Source organism: Neomonachus schauinslandi, chromosome 11 (genome assembly GCF_002201575.2).
Source record: "Neomonachus schauinslandi chromosome 11, ASM220157v2, whole genome shotgun sequence".
Classification (NCBI taxonomy): Eukaryota; Metazoa; Chordata; class Mammalia; order Carnivora; family Phocidae; genus Neomonachus; species Neomonachus schauinslandi.
The window spans coordinates 5,476,072-5,489,316 of NC_058413.1; the positions used below are offsets into that span (position 1 = coordinate 5,476,072).

Genomic DNA, 13,245 nt, shown 5'->3' on the forward strand with positions numbered 1-13,245 from the left:
TGCTATGGGCTTCTGGGAGAAGCAGAGCTCGCGGAGAGCCGCCCTGCTAGTTAGGCTCTTCTACAAGCAGACAAGTACCACGCCCTGGGTTCTTTGTTTTGCCTCAGAGAAAAGGGCTTGTCTTTTACTGCAACCCTACAGGGTAAGTAGTGGATAACTTGACCAGTTCACCGATTTGCTCTGGAAGGGCTGAGAACACAACTGTTAGGAACACACAGCAAACAATATACTATAACCCCTCATTTGTATTAAAATATGGCTCCCACCAAAGCCTGTAGAAGGAAGTATTAAAAAATTTGACTTCTTACTGCCTGAAGCCTTAGGCTTGCCTCCATCCTCTCCCTTGTCAGTCAAGCCCAGCCGCCTGGGATGCCGGGCGTTCCTTGGCACATATACAATCCAACCTGCCTTAAGCTGTACAGAGCCCATTACTGTATCAGGCCGAAAGAGGCTCTTCATCATCAGGCCAGGAGAGTCTTCTCCCTGTCTTGGGTTTCTTCAGTGCTATCTTTTTATTTTCTGCTCCAGTCCAGACCAGAACTGGAAGGGAAAGGCCTGCCTTTCCACTACAGTCTACAGTCCACAGGCCACAAACAGCAGTGTAACATGCAGGCTTCTGTTTAATATTTTACAGCCCCTGCCCCCAAGCCTGGCTCAGAGTCTGGTCAGCAGGGGAAGGGGAGACAGCACATAATATGAGTCTTATGTGACTTGGCCTGGAAACTGAGAGATAGAGCCAGGCAGGCCCGCTAGCCCTACAAAGAGAAATTATTAGGACAATTTGGGTAGATCACATATTAATTCAGATTTGGGAAATAAACTCGCGTTTGCAAAGAATGAGGTCTTTATTTAAAGACTGAAAATATTTCACCAATGGCACATGAGACTTGTGTGGCAAAAACAAGCTGCTTATGATAGAGCAGTGAATCTCAGACTTTAACATGTATCAGAAGCCCCTGGAAAACGTGTTAAAAACAGATTGCCTGGCCCCACCCCCAAAGGTTCTGACCCAGAAGTACTGAAACGGGCCCTGAGAATCTGCATTTCTAACAAGATCCCAGGTAATGCCAGTGGTCCACCAGTGGTCTGAGCATCACATTTTGAGAACTACTGTAACTGGGCTTGACCCAGATACAAAGGATATGCTATGTCCTAGGGTCTAGGAACCACAGGAAAAATTAATGCCCTATGGAAACGTTTGTTCATCATCTCGAGGGACTTTTCCCCCCGCTAAGTGTCTTACTGTTGAGCTTGAGAAGGAACGGTAGGTCTCATTAGGAAGGATGAATAAATCTCAGGAAGCTTCAAAACTGGACTCTGCTTCCTGGAGAAAGGAATTCTGGTCCAGACTTAGGGCATAAGAACAAAAACTGGAAAACTGTGAACACATTCACATTTTTTGAAAAGCATGTCCACCTCTTTCAGCAGATGGAGAGGTAACTGAGGCAGGAGCTTAAGAGCGGTCATCTGTGTCACCAGCAACAGGAGTGACTGGCACAGCACACGCTCTTCAACAACTGTGTGATGAGTACAGGTTACTTGAGGGGAGAAAACTAATGACTAAAGTTTTAGCACAAACTGTACAAATACATCCCCTAAATCAGTTTCATATATCCAGTAAAGAGAAACGGGAAAATATGGAGCAGGGAGAGGAAGCAAAGGGCCAAATTTCCCCGAGGACACCTGTAGGCACAAATGGCCACATCTTTAACAGGACCCACTATCTAGGGAACAGACTGAGTTGATTCAGTCCTTGGGGACCCAGCAAGCCTCCAGATGCCACGACACATGCAGTTCTCATATGGAAAACCTGCCACCTACTCCCATACCCCTATTCCTGATCCCTGTATCCCTGCTCACCATTTATACCACGTCTTGCACACTCGCATACATTCACAAAGTTCTCTGCGGCTGAGGTAGCGGAAGACAGACATCCAGACCTCCCGCTGCATCCAGCTTTCGTCTCCATCCTGAGCCCAACTGCCCCGGCCATTCAGCCTGGCTGCACCCCCCTCCTCTGCACTGTCATCTTCCTCCTCCTCCTCCTCCTCTTCCTCCTCCTCTCCCCCCAGCCCCTCCTCATCCCCACGCTGGGGGGTTCGGGCTGGGCAGTGCTGCACTAGCACACGGGGGGAATGGCGAAGGTTGGCAGAGGAGGCCGTGATGGCCTGCAGCTTGGGCACAATGGAGGTCCCGTGGAGCTCTTTGGTGGGCCTCTGCAGCGTGACAGTGAGGTACGATCCCCGGATCTTGGCTTTCTCAACTTCAGACAGCTCCTTTTTGCCGCTGGGATTGTTCTCCTTTTCCCGTACCATGGTGCGCTCTGTGGCCTGCAGCCGCAGCAACTGCCGCCGTTTGAAGCGCTCATCGCGGCTGGCACTGTGGTGGTCGCTGGGGCCAGCCCCAGGGGATGACCGAGTCACCATACCCCGGGGGGAGACTGGGTCATGGATGAGCTGCAGCATGGAAGTGGGTGAGTGAGGCGGGGGCGTGAGGGGCTCGTCGCAGCTCCGCAGGGGCCGCAGGACTTTGGCTTGCACGGCTTCTTCATCACTCTCTTCCATTTTCCGCTTCTGCAAAACAGGCCCCCAAAAGCCCCGTCAGCGCCTTTCTCCAAAACCCTCTAAATTTACATGAGCCTCATGGTTGCTCTCAGGAGACTCGAAAGAAGACAGATTGCTGCTCTTCTACGCTGAAAGGGGTAGCTGCAGGCTATAGGGTGGTCACTTCCTCAGAGTCTGCAATCTGCTGGATCGGCAACTGAGCTCAAGTCTGTGCTGGAGAAAGCTGATTACAGAACAAACCCTTAAAATAGGTCACTTGGGAAATCTACCTGTAACACAAAGGTTTGTGTCCAAGTATAGAGGAGTGAGATCCAAATTTGGGCTGCATGATTCCACAGCCCACCTTATGCATCTCTTGCCCCAAATTTTGGGATTATTATTCCCTGGATAAAGATATCCTTTAAAGAGGCCACAACTTTACCCCTATGCAATCTGACCATTTTTAATTCAGAGAGCTCCTTCACCCTGGAGATGCTTCTGATGGTAGATGCTTGTGGTAGAAGAAAAGCAGCGTACAGATGCCGTTTCAACTAGGACACAGAATCTGACAGCAGTGAACACCACTTTAGCTCCACCAGTGTCTTAGATGGACTCTACCAGGTTGCTGCTTCCACTCCATACCCCACCCTATCCCTAGAGAGCAACTGCATGGGAGATAAAGCAGAGAACGAGAACCTCTGTGAGGAACTGCAATGCTTCAGATGCATCTGCGCTGGATGAAGAAGAGGAATCTGGGTTGGGTTCAGTGAAGCCAACGTTCCACAAAGGCCCACAACCTCATCCTAGGCCACTTGTCTCTTCCTGGAGCCCACTGTGACTTTGCCGTGATGACGCTGAACCAGTGTTCCACTAGGGATCAGCGAGCAGTGGTTCACATTTTCCTCAAGGAGACAGTTTCTGTCCCTCAGCAACAAGCCCCACTCCCTTTCCTCTATACCTTCTTAGAGCACTACGGTTGGAAGAGAATGACCACCCTTTGGGTGCCGGCTTTTACAATGCAAGAAGGTAACCCTAAAACACAGCATCTGTCAGTCCATCTGTTACAGGAGGGAGGCAAACACCCACCACTACCCCCGCTGCCGCTGCTGCCAATGAAGAAAAATGTAAAAGCTTCCAGTATAAGAACTTGAGGTAAGGAGAACTTCAGCACTAGTCAACTCTAAATCCCTGCACTCCCAAGATAGACTGAAAATTCAACTACCTCAGTGCCCAAGTGGGAAGAAATAGAAAGAAGATAAGGAAACTTGTCTCTACTCCTGTGCAATGGACCCAGGGGAGACCACTGGGGCCTGGATGGCTGCCACTAGGCCAGCTGCCTCCTCCGCATGTGCCCTCAACAGGTCTTGTTCTTGATGGTCTGAGTAACCAGAGTCCTTTTGGCCCTTTAGCATTACCCACTGGGCCAGCAACCTCCACTACTCAGGGCCAAGGTCATGGCACTGGTCCCCCTGCAGGGAGGGGCTACCTCTGTAAGACATGTTTGGGCACATGGGCAGGGCTTTCTGCAAGGCCACAAAGGTGAAGAGGACAAAAATGTGAGCCTGCTTAACTGGAAACTCCAGCACACCACTGTACTTACCCACTGCCTCAGGTCACTGCCTTCCTCCTAGTTTCATTCCTCAGGAGCAACTGTGCTCGCCTCACTGCCCTCCTCAAACAACCCACCTGTGCTGCCTCTTTTTTTAGGGTCCCAGAGTGTAAAAGGACCTCAGCAATTTGCAGACTCCAAGTGGAACAGTATTCAGTAATTAAAAAAACCCCAAACATTAAAAACTCAAACAAAAGAAAAAAATAATTAACCAAAGGGGGGAAAAAAGATATCATACACAATACAAAATAATCTCTGTGGGTCAGAAGAACCATGTGAATAAAGTTGCAAAGGCAAACATATTCTAGCCATCCCCCAAGCCCAGCATTTCCTTTCTTCTCCAGGGCAGTCTGGAAAAAGCTCCCTTACCTGGGCTTTCTCCGAGCTGTCCTCCTGGTAGCACTTTGGACACTCCCAGCAGTTTGGCAATTCCTCATTAAGCAGCCCTTCTCCATCCATCTAGAGTAAGACAGGGATATTAAAAATCTGTCTCATTAAAAACAAACAAATGAAACGAAACAAACCCCAGCTTTTTTTTTTAAGATTTAATTTTTTGAGAGAAAGAGCAAGCGAGCGCACAAGCAGGGGGAGCTGCAGGCAGAGGGGAAGCAGGTTCCCCACTGAGCAGGGAGCCTGAGGTGGGACTCGATCCCAGGACCCTGGGATTATGACCCAAGCCGAAGGCAGACGCTTAACCAACTGAACCATCCAGGCGCCCCCACCCCAGCCTGTTTCTTAAGGCTCCTTTATCACTCAGTAATAGCCACATGGTTGGGAAGAACGTGGAAGTTACCTATTCGTAAACACGCTGACCCATAGGGGAGGAAAAACTCAGCCACTGGGAGAGTGGCCGCCCTCACTCCTGGTTGCTTGATCAAAGTTAGATTCCATGAGGAGATTCCCAAGAGTCTGGGTCAATGTGGGGTCTCTCCTGACATACAGATGTATGTATTTATCTCTTCCGACACATTTATTTTCCTGAAAGTTTCCTGCCACTTTGCAAAAGGAACTGACTACACAATTCAGAAGGTGCCAGAACTCATCTTGATTGTAGGGCACAGTAATTATGACTGCTTGGGTTCAGATACTAGTGGCCTGGTCTCTGTGACAGTGTTCTCAACTGTAAAGTGGGGATAAATAACAATTCCTATCTTACAGGGTTGTAGTGAGGATTAAATAAATTACCTGTTAAGTGTTTAGGAAAATGCTTAGCATATAGTAAGCACTTTATCAACACGGAGATGATACCCTATCTTACTGATCCTAAGATGCATAGTTTTTCACATTTGAGTATTTCTAAAATTGGGCTGCTTCTCACAATTAACAGTACCTTACAATCACTGTCAGCCAAGTGGCAGTCATGATTTGGTTGTCACCCTTGGAAAAATCAACAAAATACCAGCACAAATGCCCTTTAAATTGAAAGAAACATGAAGAAATAGGGTAGACCGGACTTCATAGGGCTGTCTTCAAGATGTAAACAAGAGGGGTGCCTGGGTAGTTTAGTCAGTTAAGCGTCTGACTCTTGATTTTGGCTCAGGTCATGATCTCAGGCTCGTGCTCACATTGGGCTCTGTGCTCAGCGGGGAGTCTGCTCGAGATTCTCTCTCTCTCTGCCCCTTCCCCCACTCACGTGTTCTTACTCTCAAATAAATCTTTAAAAAATTTTTTTAAAAAGATGTAAACAAGGGGCGCCTGGGTGGCTCAGTTGTTAAGCGTCTGCCTTCGGCTCAGGTCATGGTCCCGGGGTCCTGGGATCGAGCCCCGCATCGGGCTCCGTGCTCCGTACGAGGCCTGCTTCTCCCCCTCCCTCTCCCCCTGCTTGTGTTCCCTCTCTCGCTGTCTCTCTGTCAAATAAATAAATAAAATCTTAAAAAAAAAAAAAAAAAGATGTAAACAAGAGAATGCATGTAAAACAGTGGTTCCCCAGGTGCCTGCATGACTCAGCTGGTTAAGGGTCAACTCTTGATTTTGGCCTGGGTCATGTCCACAGGGTTGAGATGGAGCCCTGCATCAGGCTACGAGCTGGTAGTAGAGCCTGCTTAAGATCCTCTCTCCCTCTGTCCTTCCCCTCCTCCCTCTCAGAATCAATCAATCAATCAGTGGTTCTCTACCCCAGCTAAACATTAGTATCATTTAAGGAGCTTCTGTAACACACTTAGGCCCAGGGTCCACGCTTGAAGAGTGGACGTGACTTCTTAAGGACTGCATCGACTTCCTTATTACCTTCGTAAGAGGCCCTCAAGTGGGTACCAAGCCTGATACAGAATGAACACTCATTAAACATTAGCTGATACTGTAACTCTCACCATCTTTCAGGAACTCATATCCAGAGATACAATGAAGTACATAGCAGAGATGCTTAAAGGCACAACGCATTCCAAAATAGACCAGGCAGTTCCACAATGGCCTAGGGACTCCAAATACACTATTTGGAGGCCAGACTGCAGGAGGACAGGAACTGGACCTATTATTTTATGTCCTGGGCTATCCTCAGGGTCTAGCACAGTGGCTGACACACAGTCTAGACATCTGAATCAAGGACAGATGTTAGACCATGACATGACTCATAGCTGATGGTCCACATCAGGGATGCTGGTAGCCTCTTGTGACAAATTCCCACTCTCTGCTCCACTCAGTGCTTTCACTCTACCAGCTGGGGCCTCAGGTGCCCTTTAGGCCTCTCCTCACCTGGAGGCAGCCAGGATGAACAATCTCATTGCAGATACAGCATTCCATGAGTTTCTTCTCGAAGTCCTGTGTCTCCTCATTTTGATCGACCTCTCCACAGAGGGAACACGTGACTGAGTGAGGCAGTCTGGGCTACAAGAAGACAAAGATAGAAACCAAGAAAAGAGGAGACTTAGATCCTTATCAGTTCAGCTTCCCTTTAACTCAAGATGGGTGATTTGCTTCCTGTAATTCTCTTGGGAACACTCAGGGAGCATGGAAACTGGGTGAAAAGAGGTTTCTGGTAGAGAAACCAGTGGAGGAAGAAGATAGAACAAACCAGCTGAGAACTAGAGACAGAGACCAGTTTACTCTCCCCAGTCTGTCTCAGGCCTCACATGTCCCTCCTTTCTAATCCACTTAAAGGGACAGACAGCAGTGACTTGCCCTTGAAATACTGCTCTCTCATTTGAAAACTGGGTGAGGAAGGATGAAAAATTAAATAGGATCATTTTTAGTATTAGATATCTTTCTTCTGAACCCACAGAGAAAAGGAACAAACAAAGCAAGCCAAAAAGAGAGATTTCTTTCCATCTCTTAAGTCTTTAGAACTCTCACTACCTATACTTCAATCCCTTTGGCACCACCCCTTCTCTCCCTCCCCCAAGTTCTTTACCCAGCAGGCCACTTACTGCCAAGCACTGCCGAAGGACACAGGACTGCTTCATGCGACCAGGCCCCCCAAACTTCTTCATGTCTCTGCAGTAGTGGCAGACTCCACACTCTCCTTGCACACAGGCTTTGCATTTCCGACAGCGCACTCGTCTCCGCCTGGCTCCTGACACTATGGGGGAGGCGGCAGCTGGCCTCACAGGTGTTAACCGAGGAGCTGGCTTCATAGTGTGAGGCTTTGTGATGGGGATGGTAGGAACCCGCACCTTTGGCCGGGCGGGGAATTTAAGCTGGAAAGAGAAAGCAGTGAGGTCAAATATATCAAGTAACTTTAAGGACTGGAGAGAGTAGAAGATTACACAGCTTGGCAAACTATGGCCTGTGGGCAAATCTGCCCACTGCCTGTTTTTGTAAATGAAATTTGACCAGAACACAATGACGCTCATCTGTTTACGTATTGCCTATGGCTGCTTTCACGTGCCATGGCAGAGTTGAGAAGTTGCCACAGAGACTGTATAGCCTGCAAAACCGAAAATATTTATTTATTGCCTTTATTATATTTATCATCTATGTATTACCTTTACAGAAAAGGTTTGCCAATCCCATCAGGCTTTTTACTTCAGCCACATCCCTCTCACTCTGCTGAACTGTGACAGTGCCCCCTCCCTGAAGCTTTCTGTGTACCAAAGTCACTCCAGGAGCCCTCCAATATTTCCTTAGCCTGAATATTACTACTCAGAAGACACTCGTAAAGAAGACCGTAAACTACTTGAGGGTGAGATGGATCTTGCTTATTTCTTTAGTATTCTGAATCTGGTACATAACAGATACTTCAATAGCCCTTAAGTGTAGAATATATCTCTCAGGTATACAGTTATAATTTTATTACTTGCATTCATCCTGGTAATCTTTTCAAGAACAAGGACTGGGTCTTTTAGTTCTTTAATTTTCCATGGTACCTTAAACATGTTTCTGACACAAAACATTCAATAGCCAGAAATGACTAAACTGTTCTGAGGCAGTCTCATGTGGTTAAGCACAGGCTAAGTGGGACCCCTCCGCCTGGGAAGTGGCTCTTTTAAGACATGTTTCACAGCTATACACCTAAACACTCCTGGAATGTGATGGTTCTGCAAGTTTCAACTGGGGAACACCAAAGAAGGGCCTATGCCAGATCTGGGATTGGCCATGCCAGACTCATGGCCAGGATCAGAATGCTAGCCCGTACTTTTATTTAATAAATAACCTTGACAAAGGACAATACGGGAAAAAATTATACAGGACCTAACTGAAGAGGCATGAAAACTCCTGACAATTTATTTGCTAACAGGTAATTCCTTTCCTTCTTTTTTCAATTTGATACCGAAAAATCCACATTAAGGGGTTTCTTGAGTGTGCACTCACTCCATCATAGAAATACTCTGGCCATTTAAATATATATGTAATTATTTTGACTAGTTTTAAAAAATATCTGTGAAAATAACTGAATCACCAGGCCAGAAGGATAGGAACCAATCCATTCTGGCGAATAAATGCACACTTTTGCATCTAAACCTGGAGGCAGGTTCCTAGTTTGATAGTTCTGTTAGGAGAGTCACCCCCAAAGACAGGCAATTATCCTGACCTAAGAGTTAAAACAGAACTGAGTAATGATTTTCTGTCAGTTTATATGAATGCACCAAAAGCTGTCTGCCTCTCGTTGTTCTTTTTCTTCCTGGAATGGTGATGGTCAGCCAGCAAATGCTTCAGCAGCCTGAAGATCAAGAAGAATAGTTTCTTACCTTATCCCTTTTTGGCCACTGTACTATAGGGACTCCAGTGAGGGCTAACTTGGGATCGCTGTTGGCAAGCTCCTCCAGCAAAATCTAAGGGTAGGATAGGATAGAAGAGGGGGAAGAAAAGCAGGGCACAGTGAACAAAGAGCCAACCACTCCCAAGAGCATCTAGACTTAGCCCCAGTCCCTAAAAGCAATGTGGGAAGGGCAGGCTGGCAACTGTGTTTTCCCTTCACTTATAGAGACTCACTGCAAAACAAATAAACTGAAGATGAAAGAGAAAACTCCAACTAGCGTAGTACTATCAAGACTTTGAATTTACCTTTGCTCCCAACCCCACACTTGCATACTCACTGTACTTTTAATATGTGCGCTGAAGTAACTAGCTACATGGCGACAAGTGTTACTTGTCGCACAGTTCTGTATACGGCAGTAAAACTTTACATTGCCCCTTTACTTTTCAATACCAGTCAATGATTATTATCAAGAAGTAAGTACTGCCTTCATTTTGTAGATCTCGGCAAAGTAGCAAAAAAGATTGGCTAGTACTGGATTAATAATATGAATGGCAGAGTCTTAATGTCCTGATTCAACCCAGAGCTCTAAGGCTGATTACAGAAATCTCAACTTCAAATCAACCGATCAATTGACCAATCTCTCTCACACACACATAAAGTCAATTATTTGGTTTTATTCTTACAAATGGAGCAGGAACAACCGTAGGGACAACAGTTTTGATGGCTTTAACCAATCTACTTTGAATGACTTGAGGACAATGCTACAGTAAGAAACTGCCACTTAAGTCAATCATACTGGTTGAGTGTTATTTGGACCCAAGTCTTTATGTTTTAGACAGAAATTTCTGAATCCCAAACCTTCTAGCAGAATGAAATCCCTCTTCCTCTGACCTCATGAGCCCTAATGCAAAGGTAACAGCAAAAGAACACAAATCCAGAAGATAAGTTATAAGATTCCTTTCAGGTTGCCCTAGTATATTAACTGTTTCAACAAAAACTAAACTTTGATCCTAGACAGTGAGCATTCCTGGGCCATCTTTAATAATCATTTCCATATTCCTATGGGCTCTATGCCTAGAAGACCAGGACTTTTTGAAGCATGAAGCACTTCTCTACCAAGCATTTTCACCCTTAACCTAAGGATCATGATCCAAATCCCGGAGTTGGGACTCAGAAAGACCCTTTAAAACTCACACCCAGGAAGCTCCTCCACGAAGATCCCCTTTGCCAAGTCTCCAGATGCCTCTCACCCTCCCCCAAACTGATTTCATTTGCAGACGTTTTATTTACTTCAAGTTGCTATGGCATCCTATTCTGAAGCCTCCTGTTTAACACCGCACAGCGTGGGGGTGAAGAGGCGGGGTGCGGTGCCACGTGGGACTAGGCTCTGGTATGGGCTCCAAATCTCCCCAGGGTGAAAAATTCAGGTCCATTCAAAATGTGTGCTAGGGAGTGCACAGTTCCCCTCCCCCACATCGTACTGCTGAGGAGTAGGACTCTGCCCATTTCCTCTGCCGGAGAGCACTGAGCTGTCCACAAACAGGGACTTTCCACTTTCAGCAAAACAGACCGCACAGAAAGATCTGCGATTGTTTAAGAGTAGGAAAGGAACCTAACTGTTCACCAAAAGCAATCTAATTCTACCTGCAAGATTTCTTGTGGGGGATAGGGAAAGGTAGGTAGAGAAACTGTCTCTGCGTGGGGGGTAGGGGACAGCTGTTCACCCATATACCACTCACTTACTGGGGTCTGTGTGGGTGTGGAGGGAAATGCAGATTTCCTTCCAAGCCTTATTTTGTTGGGGCCATACGACCAAGCTCGCCCTGCTTCATCAAAAAAGGCAGACTCCAGCTGAGGCCCTCTAAGAAACCATATAAAGAAGCCACCACCCTTCACCAGAGGGGGTTTGGGACGGGGAGCCGAGAGCGGGGGTGGAGTGCGGAAAGGCTGACGCCTATCTAGGCTCCTGGCATTCGGGAGAACATTCAAACACAAGCCCACACCCCACACATCACAGGAAGGGGAAGAGAACAGCGGGCGTCTGGGCAGAGAAGGGAAAAGGATTCCCAAAAGCCAAGCGACCCAATTCAAAAGCATATCCCACCAGGAGAGGGAACAAGTGCAGCGACGGCTCACGCAACACTAAGTAACCTGAGCATTGTCCTGGACTCGCCAGGCAGGCTCTTCTTCTGCCTCTTCGCCGAGACAAAGTCCCTACAGTTACACACACCCCGAGTCAGAAAGGGTTTGCCGCCCGTCCGCCTGACCTTGCGTTTTTCGTCGCTCTGGAGCTGCCGAGGCTCTTGGTTGAAGTTTCCCCAGCGTCTTTGTTTTGTTTTCTGTATTGGAAGTTGTGCTGAAGGAGTTAGGTTTTCTCCCTCTAGGAAAATCCCAATTTACTTGAAAATTCTGGAATCTCCCAAAGTACATCAGTCAGGGCAGTCCGGCTATAACCCTTCAGGCTACCCAGAGGGAGCAGCGTGTCGTGCTCTGAGCTCCTTCTCAAGCCCTTCAGCTCAGCCGCGGCTTCCTGTGCCTGCGAACAATGCTGCTGCGTCACCCACATGCAGCTCCCAGAAATGCTTTGCAACGGAAGATGGCAGGAGGGGGAGCTGAGCTCGAGTGAGCGAGCCAGGCAGAGGGCCCAGCCGTCCTGCTGCAGAGTCGGGAGGGGGAGTGCTCGGCGAGGGCTGGCGGCCCGGTGATTGGAGGAAAGGCTGCCCAGGAGGCAAGCTGGGCCGCGCCCCCGCCTCCTCCCTCCCACCACCACTGCAATAGGAGAACCCAAGGCCGGCCCCAGAGGGCTCCCTCTGGCCGACTTCGGAAGGCGCCAGCAAAAGGAAAGGCTTTAACCCATTCTGCATCTGGGCCTGTGAGTGTCCTTGCCTCCGTCCACACCCTTCCCCTCAGGGTCACCTTTTATTGTTACAGACAGCACTCTTTCTCGCTGACCACTCACACACAATTCTCTCCCCTGCTCTTCAGGCAAACAGCAAGTCACCCGAAGTTCAGCCTGTGCAAGAACCAGGCACCCGGAGCTGAGCTCCTCTGAGTTCCTTTCTTCCGGCACACCCGCCTGCTTCACCTGCCCTCATTGCTGCTCTCCCAAGCCCAGGATCCAGAACAAGCATACGTGTTTCCAGGAAAACCTTCAGGAACGACACATTTCAACCAATATTGAGATATTCAATACATATGTCTGTTTAATATCAACTACTTCTACAACAGAAGCCTGCCTCTGGTTGCGACTGGGCACTCCACCACCGGAACAGAAATGTCTAGGCAGCTCTTCTAACAGTTCCATCATGACCAAGTCAAACTAGCTGAGGCTCAATCTCAGGTCGAGGTGCTTTACTCTCCTGCCTCGGAACCAGCACAAGGAGCCACTGAATTTGTGTCTGCCAACTCCATATCCACCAGTCTCCTCAGACTCTCCAGGACTCCAGCACTCCTGCACATTTCCTATTCATATCCTATTCTAGCTGTTTATTTTGCCTGCCCATTCTTGATGTCCCTGGATGAAGCTGGCGACTCTGCATCTTGTCAGACACCTCAACCATGCCATTTCTGACAGCCCCTCGAATGATGTGTGTCACGCACTCTCCATGCATTGATCACGGTCAGAGCGAAGCTCAGACTGAATGAGCACTCTCTCAGGCTACAGTGTACTGTATTTTTGGATCCAGATTTATGTAATTTTTAGACTCTCATAAATGTAACTTGGCTTTTTCAGAAATTACAGAAGCTGCTTTGAAATAAACATCTCAGGCCACTAAGAACCTAGCTAAGAAACATTCTTATTTCCAGGACAGTTGTTTCAGTGAGTTTCTAGTGCAGAGTCAGTGGCTAATAGGCTTTATGGGGCCTAGGCTTTGCTGCCAGGGGCTACATATTTTAATTTTTACAGTAGTTTACCAAAGAAAGGAGGGAGTTCTATGCTTTTTGGCTGAGCTCTTCCT

The 13,245-nt window shown here is 47.7% G+C and overlaps 1 protein-coding gene across 1 annotated transcript in view; it reads right to left on the reverse strand.

The window, feature by feature from the left end:
• Nucleotides 1-13,245, reverse strand: part of KDM2A (lysine demethylase 2A) — a 112,871-nt gene that overhangs the window by 5,049 nt on the left and 94,577 nt on the right. The window contains exons 13-17 of the mRNA XM_021685581.2: nucleotides 9,276-9,359; nucleotides 7,515-7,784; nucleotides 6,844-6,975; nucleotides 4,522-4,611; nucleotides 1,861-2,573 (exon numbers count right to left, since the gene is read on the reverse strand). Of these exons, the coding sequence (XP_021541256.1) occupies nucleotides 1,861-2,573; nucleotides 4,522-4,611; nucleotides 6,844-6,975; nucleotides 7,515-7,784; nucleotides 9,276-9,359 (1,289 nt within the window). The remainder of the gene's footprint in view (nucleotides 1-1,860; nucleotides 2,574-4,521; nucleotides 4,612-6,843; nucleotides 6,976-7,514; nucleotides 7,785-9,275; nucleotides 9,360-13,245) is intronic.